A 17,893-nucleotide genomic window follows, 5' to 3' on the forward strand; every position below is an offset into this window, starting at 1 on the left:
TTGGCCATTGTCCAGCAATGTGTCCCTGGATCTGAGCACGGAAGTAACGTTGTCACCACCAAGTGTCACTGTTGCAGAGCCTAACATACGTACAGTACAAGCACAGTGCCCCACCACTCACTTCAGAGTTCAGACAGGTGTTTTTTCTTATCCAATGGAAACGTGTCATCTACCAATTGTATTTTTCATTCATTGATTAGAGCAAGGAAAGACATACAACAGAGCTAATTTATTGGATTTATTAACTTGTATCCAGACACTCAAACTGATCAGCCCATCACTAGTAATGCTGTTTTACATCATTAAAATTCATTGAACTGTAAGAGACTGCCAGTTAAGTTAATTCTGCTACCTGCTCATAGCTGAAGGTTAGCAAGTTCAACACAGTCCATCATATAAAATTCAAGGGCAGTCATTAATTAAAACATGAATCAACAATTGTGCAATGCAATAAAAGGTCCTCTCGAACACGAATGGACCATCTTTGAGAAAAGTAACAAGACACCAGGGAAGATTCTGTTAATAATACTACATATATCTAAAAAGACCACCACTGATTAACATTTGACCAGTTTGTGACAAGTTCCAGAATGAATAGAAAAAAGAAAAAAAGGAGACCTATATCGAACTGTACAATTGTTCGGAATCTCTAGATACTTTTCCTGGTGAGCTTATGCTCTGCAAGCTGTAGTAGAAGAGGAAGAAGACAACATTGCAACATTGCACCCTATAACAACATTAGAGTATATTCTTCAGACTTGTGACAATGGATACTAGTCAGATTTTCTCAGTGTATTGTTGGTATTCCACTCAAAACAAACCGCTGAAGGAAATAAGAATCTGGCACAAGCTGATTGCTGACCTAACAGTAACAGTGTGGGTTAACCAAGAAAAATAATTAACAGGACTACCCATATATTTAAGTCTTTGCAAGACAATTCACAAAGCAGGATGTTTTAATGTTCCAACAGTCTTAAGTTTTCTTTTGATCATCATAAATCAATTCATTACCCAGTTTAACAGTGCTGTAAACTAACATGGGACTTCTGTGCCACATGAAGCCAATCATAGCCTTGATGATGCAGTCATGAAGCAGTAGTCCAATAACAAATGAAAACTTGTTAAACCAGCTTCCCGTTGTGCCTGTGGCATAATGGCGCTTGGTGTTCCTGCCAAACTGCTCTGTAGCTGAACAGGGCTCCTATACAGTTTCCATTTTTAAACTGCCATATTATTTCCAGACCTAGATTTCTTGACTGTACTTTAAGATTTTTCTCAATGGTCAACATGTGACAATGTCTTGGCAATATGACTGGGCCATATTCCCTTTGACGTACAGAATTTCTCTGCCTTTACTCTACATTTGAAGAGCAGACATATTTCCATACTTCTATAAACAGCATAGGAACCCTGGCTGAGGCCCTCCATGCATCTGATGCAAGGAAGGTGGAATTCTAGTTTTGCCAACAATAAGAGCATCTCACAATGGGAATAATTTGGTTTCTTTTGGTTGGATGGAAAACTCATTCCACACACAAAATGTATCAGAGGCAACAGGATTTACAACCAGTCCACATGACACTGTGAACTGATAAAGTGAAGCTAGGCCTTCTCAAACCACCCTTGAAAACACACACACCCACTCACAGACCGACACACACACACACACACACACACACACACACACACACACAGACAACTTCCATAATCGCATACTTGCCTGTCACTTGCTCGCTCATCTCTTTCATAAGGGGTTAGTCTTCCAAATGAATAGATAAAAATGAGTTTTTAGGCCTTGTAGTGATACATGCATCCAATATACTGATATAACTTCTTTTTCTTTTTTTTTGTTTAAAAACAAAATAAAGTAAAGTAAAAAAAAAAACATCAACAAAAGTATTAGAAACGCAGCTATACAGAGTCTTTAGCTATTCCAGGGGAGTGAGGTGGAAGGTCAGGTCTGATGTCAAGGATCAGGAGGAGCCCCATATCCAGGTGTTATTCAGTTGGCAGGGGAGAGGTGGAGGAGGGGGTTGTGAAGGAAGGTTGGGGTTAGTTACTGCAGCAGGGGCGGCTGGCGGGCTGGGCTGTCTCCGTCAGGTCCACGCCCCGATTCCGCCCGCTGTTGGCGCCAGCAGCTTGAGGCTCATTCTTGGGTAGCTTCTTTGCTGAAGAAACGTGCAGCACGTGGAATACAAAAACACATTTAAGAGAGATACATCAACACTGCAGACATATGCCACACAATATGCAATCTGTCAAATCATTTAAATGTAATTCCCTTGTATGTGAAAGGCAGGCAAGAGAATATTTGTGGTGTTGCAAGCAAACTGGAGAGCTAATAATCCCATGATTTTGTAACCCATTTTTCACCCCTGTGTCAATCATCTAATGTGATCCTGGGCTCTACACACCCTCCACCAACCTAGTCCCCCATATATGGGGGACAAGGGGAGAGCAACGGACTTGAACTCATGCTTCCTTAAAGTAATATTTGTAAAGTAACAAGTGTCTCCAATTGCTTTCTATATTTCTCAGAGTGGCATACAATATGTACTTTCAGTTGTATTGGTGTGGATGGATTACTCATTCACCAGTCACCCACCAGGTTTTTAAAGCATTTAAGGAGACTTGTTGCTCCGATAAGAAGCCTGCTTTTCTAACCTTCAGGCAATTGCTGCCAATAATTATTGTTTTTTTGAGGAACCTGTCACAACCATTTCAAACATCAATCCCTTTTTCACCAATGACGCAAGAACACTTACCAATAGCCATAAATATCTCATTGACGTTCATAGATGTCTTTGCTGACGTTTCCATAAAAAGCAAGCTGTTATCATCTGCGTATGACTGTGCATCCTGTTAAAAGTCAAACAGATACCATGAAACTACCAAATCTTAAATTATAATGACAGAGAAATGGTCAATATGAAGATTATAATTGAAAGTTTGATGGTTTTGCCTGTGGTTTTAGGATTTAGTGAACACAGCTCCATTAAAGATTAAAGTTGTCTTACTTCTTTGCATTCACAATCACATCATGATTTATTAATAAGCATTCAAGGGTACAAACCTGAAAGTCCAACGCCCGTTTGTTTGCAAGGTCGGCCTTGTTCCCAGCCAGTGCTATTACAATATTTGGACTGGCTTGTCTCTGAAGCTCTTTAACCCAGTTCTTTGCTCGCACAAATGACTCCTGGCAAACAGAAAAGGGAGAGAAGAGGAAGAACTGATTGAGTAATATAACAACGAGGCCCATGTGGAGGAATGATGAGGATCCATCATGAAGTTTGTAACACCCAGGCCTGACCTAGCTAAACTAGGTCCAGGATATATTGTTATACAACTGAGAAGATGATGCTCATGAAATATGCCACTTGGAAAAAGTAAGTTATATTAAAATGAAAGACACCTCTTCTGTATGTCAAGTGAGAACACTAGTTTAACTTTGCGCAGCTTTCACAAGAAAATGTTATGTCTGCATGAGGAGATCTTCAAAGACAGTCATAATAATCACTGCTTTGTGATTTTCTCATAAAGGGAAAGAATCAACGCTATTACCAATTAGTTCATCCCTTAATTTTGCATAATTTTATTAAATCTTAATACAGGTTAGTTGAGCAGAGCCCATTTTCCACTGCAGTCTGAAAGCTCACCTCTTTAGACTCTACTGTACCTTACCCAATAGCACTCTTTGCATCACTTCTTGTTGCATATTTTAATAATTTACATAGATAGCTAAAATAGATTTAGATTTTAAACATCATGACGTTTAGACAGTTGCTAGGTTTGATTTGGTATCCTTGTTACTTTGTAGCACTTGTGTTGACCCTGTTGATTTTTTTACTAGAATTTATACAATCGACTTTGATCTGGATAATAGTGTCTTTTAAATGCCTAAATGTATAAAGTGTTAAGTCCAGTGAACTCCAAATGATTACTTGCACTTATATGTGTGTGTAGGTGTGTGCTTTTGTTTTTATGTTTCTAGGTTACAAAGTTAAATTAACTGATGTGCTGAACAAATTAGTTTCAGATAACACTTTTGTATTACCGGTATACTACTGTACACAGAAGGCAGTTTTGTGGCCATTATGCATTAACTGATGGCTTAGATGTAGGGCAGCCACTGTTAAGGGCAATAGCTGTTAAGGGTAATAGCTCATTGTACAATTATGCAAAATGAACCTTTAAAATGCTAGTGAGTGGAGAGTTACTAAAACATTACAGATAAATAGGTCAAATGGAAAATATATCTGCAGCACATTTGGATCAAGTCCTCAGCCTGATGATTTAATATTTGGACCAACAGGGACCATACTGTCCCATGTTTAGTTCACATGATGTTTTGCTAGTTGGAAGGAATGCAGTAGTTAGTTATGTTTGGATTTGTTCAATTGTCCTTTGAGTACGCCTGGCCTACAACAGATTGGATGTGGATTGTGGACATTATCATCATTCTCAAAACAAAGAAAAAATGATGTTCAGAATTCTTTGTTGCCTTTACACACAAAATGGACCAGACACAATCATATCCACATAATCGTAATCTGTTTGACTGAACCAAAGCCTGGGTCTACAAACAAGACATTTTGATTGTTTTGTGGCTGAGGACTGTTCATAGCAGAGAGTGATGTTGACATTTAATTTTGTGTATCTGCTCATCCTTGGCAAATCATTTGTTCCCGTTAACCCAGATTTATAGGCTACTTGATCAACAAGCTCACAACTTACTTGTTGCATCGCAAAAAATGGCAACACATTATGAGCTTGTAGAGCTGCTATTTTAGTACAGAGACCTTCATACAATGGAATATGAATTAGGCAATAGGCCTTATGTTCAGACCAGGAAGCATCACTGAACTAGAAAAAGTGCCCCACGGGGCCCAGGTCAGATTGTGGCCTCCTGGTGGCGCTATAATAGGCCAATGTGAAAAGGGTGCCATTTCTTCTTACACCTTTGATGGCAAAGGATGATTTTTGTCATTTTGTTCCCAAAATGTGTTTTGCGCTATAATCTTAGAGTATATATGAATAGAGACGGCACCGGATTTCTCCTCCCATCCACTTGCTCAAAAGCGCATGAGGCGATTTCACTCAGGAGCAGAGTGCATTCTGGGATATGGATTGGACCCATATCGTGAACGCGCTGGCTGTTGACTATCATTGCACGCGTTCACGTGCGTTCATGTATGAAACAGCGTTCACATGTCATCATGAACGTGCGCAATGATAGTCAACGGACCAGCACGTTCACGATATGGGTCCAAAGTGCAATACCAAATTCGGCCACTATGACCATTTCGCCTCAGGGTTTCCTCCGGGTGCCGTCTCTATTCATATATACTCTAAGGCTATAACAGGCCAATGTGAAAAGGGTGGGATATATTCCTCAGCCTAGTAGGAAAGTCTATGAAAGATTTCATGTAAATTCCATGCTACGTTCATGATTTGAGGCTTTTTGTTCAGCTGCTAACTTTGAAAGCCAATGTTAGCCAATTTGGATGGAATATGAAATATCAGACAGATCCGTCTTGAGCACAAGACTATAGAGATACTGTGGAACGATTTGCGGGACTTTTGGACATAATCTGGAGGAGTAATGTCAAAAAAATTATTATACAAAAGTCAACCTCCTGGTGGCGCTAAAAAAAGGCAGATGTGAAAAATGCAGGTCGAAGGTTTGTCTTTGGCCTCTAGGGAGAGTGCATGCAACGTTTCACGCAGATCGCTCTGGAGTGCCGGAGATTAGCTGGTAACGAGCGGACGGACACGCGGACAGACGGTCGGAGTGCATGTATAATTTTACGGAAATTGCACACAGTTTGTGATTTGTGGCATTTTGTTCGAAACAGACCGATGTGAGCTTTGGAAACCAACCTTAGCCAATCAGGATGGAATATGGGAAATGGTGCAGATCCGTGTTGATCACATGACTATGGAGATAGTGTATACCGAATTGTGTGACGTTTGAATAAAATGTGTATGCTTAATCTACAGAAATGTGTTTTGCCAAAATTGGCCTCATGGTGGCGCTATAACATCGTTGGCATCCAGGGAGTGCATAACATACTCTCTCCCCATGCCTTCGGCCTGGTGGAGACAATAAGCCAGCTGCAGATTCACCTCGTTTGTGATGTCGTAGACCACAATGGCTGCCTGAGCACCTCTGTAGTACATGGGGGCCAGACTGTGGTAGCGTTCCTGACCAGCTGTGTCCCAGATCTCAAACTTCACTGTTGTGTCATCCAAACATACCGTTTGAGTCAGAAAGGCAGCTGGAGGAGAACAAAGTAACGACACCAGTTATAAACAGATCCTTTGCCACTATTAGGCTACTGTATGATTACACAGAAACGATCCGTCTTGTGTGATAAAACGCGACAAAAATACCTTCACCGTCTAAACGGTAGGCACATCCGATTAAAACTATTTTTTTATAATATATTTTTTATTGGCTTACGGTATTCCATATTTTTATAACTCATGCCTCTCAAAACATATCTTAAACAGCCCAAGATCACACAACTAGACTTAATCAACATACTATTCTGATGATGGTGTTCTCACTTAATTTCATAATTGAGGTCCATTGTGCCTTAGTCCACAAGTAAGTTCCATTTTCTACAGTGGCGTATGGTTCTGCCGGTCTGCTGGTTCTGAAGATTTCATGAGAATAGAAATAGACATTCTGCTGACTTATTTTGGTGGTCTTTTGCAACAACCTGATCGCTGCACACACATGTTACATCAGTTACGTCTATTGCAGATATACTTACTTGCAGGTGGTGCTTTGAGCGAACATTTGTCTTCTGTTGTGCATTACACTTCTGGTGTTTTGTTTTGTGCCTTGAAAATTATTTGTGTAAACCCTTCTCGCACCGCTTGGTGTAATCAGCTATGTCTGATTGGTCAATGTGAAGTTGTGAAATTAATTTGACATTAAACAACAGTTGAAGCAGCCAATGTAAAGGGATTTGTGTTAATCGGTCTTAAGCCTGGTTCAGCTTCTTTACAAGAGTCAAATGATCAAATCAGTGGCATGGTTTTACAAAGAACAGATCCCCATCAATAACAGGTTGTAACTGCTATATTGGAGTGCCATCCCCATAGCTGCAGCAGACAGCAAACCTCACCTCACTGCCATAATCACCTTAATATTACCCATCGCTCATATAAATTATTGCTCACTCACAATTTTCTATTGCAACCTGAATCTGTGACCAGATCTCTTTGCTTGAAAATTGTGGACAGAGGCTGACTGATCAACTGAGTGAGTGGCTTATACTAGGTGCAGGGTGAGGGTAGTGGCAAAAAACACTCCCACATCTTCCTTCTTTGCTTGCTTTTTCCCCTTGAATTACAAGCTAAATATTTTCTACTTGACTCTAATTCACCCCCCATAAAATAAAACAAGGTAACATTAATTAACCAGCTTATTAACAGAGGGCCCACAGACAGAAGCTACCTCTGCTACTACAGTACATACCTCCAATTGTGCTCTCTTGGAATTCATGAAACTGGCCCTTGACAAAGCGAAGTACAAGACTGGACTTTCCAACAGCAGACTCTCCTAAGAGCACAAGTTTGAACTGGCAGATCTTGTTGCCTGCATTTGGCCCATTGGGTCGTGTTGCTCCTCCTCTACTTGCCATGTCATGCACCCTGGTCTCGTCCTCTGGATGCAGATGTACTGTGAGGAGTCACTCTAAATAACCGACAAGACAGACAGTGGATGGCAGTAATTAGTACAGTGCAATACTGTAAATTAACTAGCTATAGCCATTCAAAATAGTCTGTATTTTAACTATTCATGGCATTTAAAAATATAAAAGATACAAATAAATAAGCAAGGCATATGTTGCAAAAGAGAAAACAATGATTAAGAATTAGTGAACAGAAAATACCAGTAAGCCATACACATTACACAATGAGTTGTTACAAGATGGTTATCAGATTGAGAGAGACAACCTGCTACAGCTATACACACCTGCATAATGATTCTAATGTTCTAAATACAATGTACTTTCACATACACTAGCAGCTATTGACAGTATACATGTATTGTTCTTTATCTCATTTAACCTGTTTTCCAAGTCTTTCCATTTGCTTCACTCTACCCTTTCTCTTCTACTAAATGAAGAGAGCATGCACAGAAAACATAATTTCACCGACCCACAGCTTTACACTTGCATTTCCCATCACAAGTGTGGCTATTAGTTCTAAGTGTAACAAAGTTGTTGTTTAAACTACGTTTTGAGCCTGTAGTGTAGACTAAATCCTAGCCCCTCTCGGAACCCCCTGGGTCAGCCCAATCCGAACTGAACCGGGTTGACCCTTAGGGTCCCTGTGCAGTGATGTGTTTTCGTATGGAAATGTTGGAACGCAGACATAAATACCTTCGGTAACGTGGTTTCTGCGATGTTTGAGGGCTTCTGTTCGTTTCAGTTATTCTGAATGTGTGAACTATAAGTACCTATAAATACCGCTGCGAATTCTCCTGTGCCGCGGAAGCCGTTAAGTATTTTTTCTTTGTTTGACCGATTTGGTCGCTTTGATTCTTCTCTTCCTGCCTTGTTTATTGACATCCAATTGTACCGCCTCCAGCTGTGCGGTTGGGTTGTGCGTCCCTACGTTCCTGCCTCTGATCTGCTCTGTCAACATAGCTATAGCCACTAGCTAGCCAGATAGGCGGTACAATGAGGTGTCAATAAATAAGGAAGGAAGAGAAGAATCAAAGATTAAAACTACTTAACGGCTTCCGCGGCACAGGAGAATTCGCAGCGGTATTATAGGTACTTATAGTTCACACCTTCAGAATAACTGAAACAAACAGAAGCCCTCAAACGGCACAGAAACGACGTATCCGACTCTGGCAGGGTAGAGGTGGAATAGGACCCCATGGCTACTGGGTCTCAAAAATGTCAGAAACTTCAGTACCATTGGGTTATGACTTGTGGGGCTAACTAAATCCATAGTCTGGAAAAGGGGTACATGTTACAAACTGTTCCCATGAGTAATATGTCATAGGGCTTGATATCTGCCAATCACACCAGCAACTACATAGAAGTGTCTATTTGTATGTCTCTAAATGTTTTGATGAATTGAACAATGTGGACCCTGTTGTAAACAAGTGTAATGCTTAATTGGGTCGTCCATGCACTCACAGTTAACAGTCTCTGTATTGAGTTTGTGCTTGAAATGTACTGTAATTCTACAAACTGTTAATAAATATTTCAATCAATCAATCAATCAATAACAGAACTGTTACTATGCAGTTGGTTTAAATCAAACACAAACAGCCACTGTTATGTTGTTGACTGTCTCAGACGAGAAAAGTAGCAAACACTGGCAAGGAAGGTGTTTATGGCCTTTAAAGAATGGCTAAATTGTCTCTTTGGGTCCCCAAAACCTTCCAATGTACGTAATCCCACTCCCAGTCGTGTGGATTTAAACATCACATAAAGCGTTCCCCTATACTCCCTTCAGATCGGCTGTTACAACACAACTGATTTACATGTAGGTTTGGGTGTGTACAGCTAACTCATAACGCTAGCTAGCAAAAAACGGCTACCTGGTTAGCCAACTAATTGCTCAATGCTAAGTAGGGGCAGTGTGCGTCGCTGACGTCTGCATCACGAATACACAACACTTAGATTAAATTAACTATACAAAGGTAGCTGAACATATGGGCCGCAAACTTGCCATTCGTCTAAATGTCAAACAACGCTGACATGTGACCGTTGTACTGTTGTTACTAGCCAGGAGCTAAAAAGAAAAACAGATTCGGCCTAGCTAACGTTGTTTAGCATCGGGAGGAGCCCTCCTGATAGCCATTAGCTAGCTGGCTAATGTTAGCTACTCACCAATTCAAAAGAGGAAAACGATTGAACTTGGATGATTTACCAATATTATATCAGTGGCACGTCAGTGTTTATTCACAGTTAGATGACTATCTGGCTCGCTGGCGTTAGATTTCATAAGGTATATAGCGATGACTCTCTCCCACTTCTTCCAACTTCCCCTTTTGCATTCTACGAAGGATGATGATGACAGTGATACTACAAGAAAGACACCAAGGATTTGTCAGTGATGTCACAAATAAGCGTCATCGAGGAAATTAAGGGGAAATGAAAAGGTACCTTAGTAAAAAAATAAGAAAAAAATAACTTTAGTTCGAAGATTCAACGTTCATGAAGATTTCCACAGAAATAGAAGAAATACGATGCAGTGTTGTTGTTTTTGTATGGAACATTTTTGCACAATAACAAACAACACGATTGAGTGAGTCACAGAAGTGATTTATCTTTGCTTATTTGCTAGCCCATAGTTTTGTCTTGAGCTGAGCATTAATGCAACGTTGTATATTCGCAACCTGGTCGTAACATTTTGGTGAAATTACGTATTTTTCAACTGGGAGTAAATAAATCCTACTTTGTGACGTCACTCAACTATCCTATGTATTTTGTTTTGTCTATAGATGACAGCTCGGAAGACTGGAACTGACATGGCTAGAGGTTTGAAATGTCCTACAGTAGAGAGTAGAGTAGTAGACCAATCACAGATTAGTATCTTCCCCAATTAACGTGCATTTACTAAACAAAAAGTGTCTACACAGTCTTAGAGTAGAATACAAACAATAAAGTATGGTTTCAAATAAATTAGAGGCATAAACTAATTGTGGATCATGGATGAATGCAGGTTTCTTTAAAACGAGAAAAATGTTATGTCATAATAATCCATTGTTGCTTATTATGTTATAAATGTTAAGTTTGATCTAGTTTAATAGGTAATTTTATCCAGGAAAACACCCCCCAAAACATTCCTGGATTCTGGTTGCTATGGCTACTGATAAACAAAGCCTCCCACTGCAAGAAACTGCAACAGGTAATGCAAGCTTTCCAGCATAGCCAAATTAAATTTGGAGTCATTTATCAAAGGTTCTTGGCAGATAAAGAAAGAAGAAAGAACTGATCAAAGCTAGCTTGGTGGATTCTATTTCTGTCTGGTATGCGTTCAAGATGACTTTGATAGACAGGAATACAACATGCACCTGGAAATACAGGGATATATTTCCAAACATACCTAGGGTAAGATGAACCCAACCTCTGTGCAGTTACAATTTGTACTATTTTGTTTGTAGAAAAATAGTTTAACGTATCTCCCCACCAGGCAGGGAAACTGATACCAGTAGGGAACAGAACTAAGGACTGCTTACAAGAGATCCCCAGGGTAAGTCCATGTTGTGCTTGTGAGAATAGCTGAATCTTTCCCTCAGACCCCTTTCCACCGGTTGGTTCCCAATGGGAACCGGTCCAGTTATTTTTTGTCCATGAGCCAGAGCTCCAAAATTGGTGGGAAAAACCTATAAAAAAAGACCTATATTAAATTGTTTATAGGATCAAATTAATACGAGTAAATTAATACATAACCCTTCCACAGTAGTAGCTTTTTCATATTTTCTATTATTTTGCATATTTTCCTACATAATGCCTCATTTGCATATTTAAAAATGTAAAATTTGTAATACAACAAATCATTGTCTTCGTGTAAGTAATCAACTGGGGAAGTTTCATGGTGATCTACAATCTAGTATAGTTTTGCCCACTCAATTCATAATTAACATTCCAATTTTGGAGCTAAAATTATTATATTTTATACGATATGTTTATATTTTCACCTTGCAGCCTTCCACTCCACCAGTGGTTAAGAAAATCCTCAACACCAGTCGACCACAACCAGGAGCTATTAGAGTTTTCTATGGGAAAGCAAATGATCCTGATATTGCCAGAACTATAGTTCATGGCATCCACACCAGAACTTCACTCTCTGTAAGTATACAGCTGGACTGGCCCTCTGTTGGTTTATGAGAAACACTGAAATTCACTGTAAGTAAGCTACTGTATTTCAGGGTTCCAAAAAAATTCCATGCCAAGGACCCCCTAAACAGTCATCACCATATTCACATGGTGTCAATTTTGCTATTAAGTTAATTAAATGTCACGGCAACCACTTTCGAAACCTATATTTGATCAATTTAAATCTATTTGATTATTGTTAAATAGATTTTGAGTTTAAAAAAGTTTTAAAAGTTTTAAAAAAGCACTACAGCACATTACATAGACAACTGCAAACAGAAATAATATTGCTCTAACACATGGATAAGAAGAGGCAATTAATTTATACTACATTGTATCAGAATCAAAATATTGATTGTCATCTTTATCTTTATTGTCACATCACAGTTTTAGGTAAAGGTAAAAAAGTGGATGAAAGTTTTTGTTGTGCATAGTTCCCATTATATTATTTCCCCCAGAAAACAAAGAAAGGAAAGAAGAGAGAGGGGGGGGGGGGGTAGGAGATTAAAGACATTTTAGAAGCTCATTCCACAAACAAACAGCACACTTGTATGATGTATCAGTATCAGGTTTTATAGTACTGATAATCAACATATATTTTGTGTCTGTTATTAAATAGGGTGGGAGCCTGCTTAATCCACCACAAAAGACCTTGTACCAACAGAAGTTGCTTCAGCTCAGTGAAGCTGTGTATTCATCCAGTCGAAATGCCCCCCTGGGCAGGTCACATGATCAGAGCCTTGGACTTCCAAACTGGTACACTGACAAAACCACATTTGGTGTGAAAAGAATCAAAGGTAAGCATGAGACCAAAGAATGACACTATAGTCGTGCACTTATCTCAGAAGAGTCTAAAAGTTTCTTATTAAACCAAACGTAAGCAGCTTACAATGTGTTACACTTCGTATGTGAAGTGGAATGGGACGTTATATTCGGTGCGTGACACCGTGCCAACAATGTCAATCAAGCCCTCATATCTGCAACATCAACAGGATTCTTAGACATGGGCCATAAAAAATGATTATTTCTCAAATTGTTATACTGTATGAACACATCAAGATATAATTTCCCAATACATTGCTTAATTAAAAATACAATTTAGAATAAAAGTGTGATGATTCATAATTTATTCTGTGGAAGTGCATTGGGAACCACTGTCTTTCATTACAGAACATTCAGCATTTGTTATAATGTGCTATTAAAGTGGCAAGAGTATAAAATTCACATTCTGGAACTGCATTTTCTCCTTGGTGTCCAGGTGTAGGTGCAGGTGGTGCTGTCAATCCTCCTAAGACGACAGACCAGTTGGAGAAGGAGGTACAGGAGGGACACCAATCCTATATTCGTAGCCACAATGCCTACTTTGTTGGTAAGTCAATGAACATTTTATTGTTGTTTACTGCACTGTGATACTCATGTGTGACTGTGTGTGCGTGCGTGCGTGCCATGGAAATGACTCATGTTAGCCCTGAGGTGTTTCTGTCAGAAGCCTCAGCTCCAGCCAATCAAATGGTTATAGTGTACAGCTGTCAGTTTATGACATTATGCCTATTGCTTGTTGGGTTTCCTATAACATTCATGTGTGTGTGTGTGTGTGTGTGTGTGTGTGTGTGTGTGTGTGTGTGTGTGTGTGTGTGTGTGTGTGTGTGCGTGTGTGTGTGTGTGTGTGTGTGTGTGTGTGTGTGTGCGTGCGTGCGTGCGTGTGTGTGTGTGTGTGTGTGTGTTTGTTTGTTGCCAGAAAAAAAGAAATATACCTACAGTACAGTATACATACACACGTACACAAGTTTGTAGAAATGTGCAGAATTTTGTGAAATAGTTTTGTTGTGCTCTAGGTGAGCGAATTGACAGGAAGTACTGCTGGAGTCACTATGGTAGAGACAGCAGGTTCGGAGTCCCTACACCCCATTACAACGATGGCCGCAGGACTGCCAAAACTCTCCGGTGGCTGTACGACACACCAAAGTAAGTACTCATTTTATGGATGAGGATTACTCAAAACTCTCTGATCCCAAACTGAAGTGATCTTGGGTCAATCTAAAGTAATTGACCCGCCATCCCATTGCATATTAAAATTGTTGCCTATAAAGGTAAAGGGTGTGTCGACATGCAGATTTGCGATTTGCGACAACATGCAGATTTGCGAAGCACACCGTTGCTCCTATCCGCACCAAACTTGGCACAAACATTGTTCAGGGGACAGGGGTCTACCACCAGAATAGCCACACCAGTGGCCACAGTCGCAATCTTGCTCCAATCTGCACCAAACTTAGCACAAGTCTGACATGATCCTCGTGTCACACCAGGGGCCACATGTGCCATAGGTGCACCGCTGCTCCAATCCGCACCAAACTTGACACAAACACTGTTCAGACTCCACTGAGTCTGAACAGTGTTTGTGTCAAGTTTGGTGCGGATTGGAGAGGCATTGTTCTGATCAGCGCAATACTGTAGGACACTCTTATGGAGCGTGTCTTGAGTGTACAGGGTTTGATGAGGTCAGATCAACATTGTCAGAACAGGAAGGACGGGTGGGGAAGGATCAACATATGGAATGTCAGAACAGGTCAGCTCCATACAAGATGCAAAGATTCACAGCGTCATAGCATAATTTGTTGCTTTGTTTCCGAAGTTGAAGCCAAGTATCTTTGTAGCTGTTGTAGCTTTTGCAGCAGCTACAAACTCGGATTCATCTTTGCATCTTCATGTCGCTAGCTTATATTGATAATGAATGGTAGACTGTATTTGGAAGGAACAAGATGCATCCACAAAATAGGTCACATGTAATTGTTGAAACAAAGTTAGATTTGTCATAGTAACTCTGTGGCTTTGATCAGAATGAATGCCATCATGATCACTAACTCCTACTAGCCCTGATGAAGACTCTGAGTCGAAACATGTTGCCTTATTTTAACCTTTCTAAATAAAGTACATTTATTTTTATCCACCCTCTCCTCATTTTGTTTACCTTTTGAGTGCTCGGATCACCGCCTTTTCTTTATTATAAATCACTAACTCCATTCACTGTTTACAGGGCAGCAGACACACTGAATGTGCCAACAGATCACACGTTTGGAATTCTTCTGCCTTCAGATGAATTTGGTATATCCCAAAGTCTTTTTGTTGCTAAATATTCATCAAACAGAGAAGCAGCCACATTCTAGTACTGTAGAATTAGGTATCGAAGGGCACGCACGCACACACACACACACACACACACACACACACACACACACACACACACACACACACGCATGCACACACACATTTTAATCATTTAAAAAACACACCCACACCGTTTTTCAATAACCTGTCCTCTTCTTCCTCCGCAGGTGCTGGAGACTTGATCTACTCTGCTGACCCAGGTCAGTATAAGAAAGGCCAGGACAGACAGCGTAGTCTGGTCAGCGCAGTAAGACAACACCTCAAGAAGGTCAACTTCCAGAACTTTCCTTCTCTGCTGCAGGCCTTCATGCATTATGACATGGTACAAATGTATTCCCTACAGGCAGACACATTGGTGCTCTGGACTGGTGGACTGGTGGCGCCCACCAGTCCCTGCCCACCACCACGGAGGTTGGGGAGGGAAGCCGGGTGGTGAGGGTGATATTTCTCACTGTATAGTGTATACTCCTATGAGCTAGGGTGGCATCTGTCAACGGGTGGGGGGGCTCCTGGTGGGGGCTCCTCACTGGCAGGTGAGTCAGTACTAGTAGGATGACAGCAGTGACAACACAGACATGTGTGTGGGGAGGAATCAATTGGCACAACGACTAAATTGGGTGTAAAATAGACTGTCGCTTGCCAATAAGAACAGATCACATAATGTTGTGTATTGTGTACACATGTGCATTCAATAGAATGGGAAGGGTGCTATCGACAAAGAGGACCTCCGGTACGTGTGTCGTCAGTTCCAGTTGGACCTGAGTGGAGAAGTGTTGGATGATCTTATTGACTACTGCGATCAGGACAAGGATGGCCTCATCAATTTCCTGGAGTTTTCTAACTTCCTCAACTGGAAGGATAAGATGCCCATCAGTGTGACAGAACAACACATCATCACAAGTAGTGAGTGTTCCTGTCTGAGTGAGTGATGGTCAATGGGGGTAGGTAGTCAAAGGGAACCATCATCCTTTTCTTACACATACAAACAGTTCATCCCAAACTTCAGATGTGTAATAGTTCTGCAAAATAAATAGCATTAAATTGTAATATTTGAGCTCTCAGCAAGTTAGCAGGATCTTGGCATAGAGAGGACTTACAATAGCATTAATATCAATATATCAACAGAGGATTAGCCAAGATTGAGAGGGTATATTTTGTTTTATGTTACTGCTGTAGTTTTATCTATCTATCTATCTATAGTCTATTGTGAGTTTGTCATTGTTTGTGAATCAGACTTAATGAAGTGTGGGCATTGATGGAGTTAGAAGCCAGATGTGTTCTTGTCAAGGGCTACACAAAATTCATGATTACTCTTTTTATTACTGTTTTTTTCCAGAGCGCAATACCAGCACAGCCCCGGCCAACATGAGGAGGAACCGCCTCACCGACTCAGTGGAGCCCACAGAGTCTGAGGCCTTGCTTAAACCAGAGGAGCTAGAGACTGTGGAGGTAGGAAGGTCACTTAAGACCCCCAGGACCCTCAGTCGACCCAAGACTGTGCCAGACCACTTCGTCACCTCCTCCTCCCTGATCCGTGCTGTCGTTGGTGGCCCACCAATGACAGGTAAGTGAGAGTGGGAGCCGGGAGGCTTGCCTTGTGCACACATCCATGCAAATACATTTGTATTAACATACTCTACCATACAGATTGGTTAAAATAACCTTTTTTTTTCTCCACTAAAGAAAACCTGTCAGAATTCACAAATCTCTGTAGGGAGTCAGATGTAGAGGACTAATAGTGAACTCATCTGTAAAATACGTATACATTACTAATTTTGTCACTAAAGACATTGTAGAATCAAAACCTTGTGTCACCAGACTTTCCGCAGTACCTGTGGAAATCCTATTTTTCCTTGCAAATTAACCAGTGGGATGTGGTCTACATCCTTTTTCCGTATAATAATTAGATTTTAACACACACAAACATGCACACACCATTTCTGTATCTGCTCTAGACCTAGACCAGGTCAGCATCATGCAAAGAGCGACCTTATCCAATTCATGTTTCATGGTGCTGAATGCTGATCACAATAATTCAAGCACCACTACAAAGTGCCACCAAGTTCATGGTCTCCTCTGACAAGCATTTATTTAATTTCTTTCTCCCCATTGTAGACTACCATACCTATGGCGTTCCCACAGTGCGTACTGACTTGCCAGCTCCGCACCTGAAACGCATCTGTGACAATAGTAATTACGGTGACCAGGCCACGGCTGCAGAGCTCCTGCATCCCACATTGCACTCCATACAGGGCATCCAAGAAAAACACTTCTTCAGCCCCCGCACAAAATATGAGGTAGTCCAGCAGATTCATAATTCCACCCACCGCAGTTATGAATTTTGTTTATTGAGATTCAAATTGTTAGCTAAAATGTTACTGACAGTATGGACTGACATAAACAGAAATTACATAAACCTAAAACCTCATTTATACCAACAGTAGTTTACTAGTTGTGCACCTGTGTCATGCATCAGTAACAGTGCACCAAAGTGTGGAGTAGATGCATGAGTAGGCCTTTCACTTTTTTCCTTTGTTTTGTTTTCTCTCTTTTGCCTGGTTGTGACACAACCATCCAAATCTGAAGACAAATAAAGCTGAACTGAATTCAATTCAGTTGCAATGTAAACACAGCTTAATTCGCCCACAATCATGACTTGACTAGATTTAGACAAATTATAATTTTTTGGATGCTTATGCCTTATTCTGCCCTCCCCTGCACAGATTGCAAAGATCTTCCGGAATGTAGGCGTGAACATTTCTGAGGAGATGTTTGAGGACGCATGGAAGCTGGCATCTATGAAGCACCCAACAGGCAATGTGTGTGTGGAAACATTCCGTAACATCCTTAAAGAAATAAAAGTAATGTAA

At 40.6% G+C, this 17,893-nt stretch overlaps 2 protein-coding genes across 3 annotated transcripts; one reads left to right on the forward strand and one right to left on the reverse strand.

The window, feature by feature from the left end:
• Positions 1-224: 224 nt before the first annotated feature.
• Positions 225-10,045, reverse strand: rab5ab (RAB5A, member RAS oncogene family, b). Of its 2 annotated transcripts, none has more exons than XM_080767713.1 (6): positions 9,907-10,045; positions 7,490-7,708; positions 6,127-6,278; positions 3,074-3,196; positions 2,766-2,859; positions 225-2,168 (listed from the first exon to the last, which is right to left on the reverse strand). In XM_080767713.1, exons 2-6 carry the CDS (start codon positions 7,653-7,655, stop codon positions 2,053-2,055), a joined length of 651 nt encoding a protein of 216 aa, XP_080623839.1. In that variant the 5' UTR covers positions 7,656-7,708; positions 9,907-10,045; the 3' UTR covers positions 225-2,052. The 2 variants fall into 2 exon arrangements, with proteins under 2 accessions (XP_080623839.1, XP_080623838.1); XM_080767712.1 differs by having other exon boundaries at positions 9,867-10,045.
• Positions 10,046-11,021: 976 nt separating this feature from the next.
• On the forward strand, positions 11,022-17,893 carry efhb (EF-hand domain family, member B; the record flags this gene model as incomplete). Its single annotated transcript, XM_080768231.1, has 12 exons — positions 11,022-11,090; positions 11,173-11,232; positions 11,688-11,831; positions 12,478-12,655; positions 13,117-13,227; positions 13,694-13,823; positions 14,893-14,960; positions 15,191-15,345; positions 15,719-15,926; positions 16,360-16,587; positions 17,139-17,320; positions 17,747-17,893. The coding sequence occupies 12 exons, from the start codon at positions 11,022-11,024 to the stop codon at positions 17,891-17,893; spliced, it is 1,680 nt and encodes a 559-aa protein (XP_080624357.1).

Source organism: Protomyctophum bolini (genome assembly GCF_963924005.1).
Source record: "Protomyctophum bolini genome assembly, chromosome: 7".
NCBI lineage: Eukaryota > Metazoa > Chordata > Actinopteri > Myctophiformes > Myctophidae > Protomyctophum > Protomyctophum bolini.

Bases quoted from the DNA above. Each gene is read 5' to 3' on its own strand.
- rab5ab (XM_080767713.1), bottom strand. From the start codon at position 7,655: ATGGCAAGTAGAGGAGGAGCAACACGACCCAATGGGCCAAATGCAGGC. The intron at 6,279-7,489 runs GTATGTACTGTA...GTTCTCCTCCAG, and splicing joins CCAAGAGAGCACAATTGGAG to CTGCCTTTCTGACTCAAACG. The intron at 3,197-6,126 runs GTGAATCTGCAG...TCTGTTTGCCAG, and splicing joins TCTACGACATCACAAACGAG to GAGTCATTTGTGCGAGCAAA.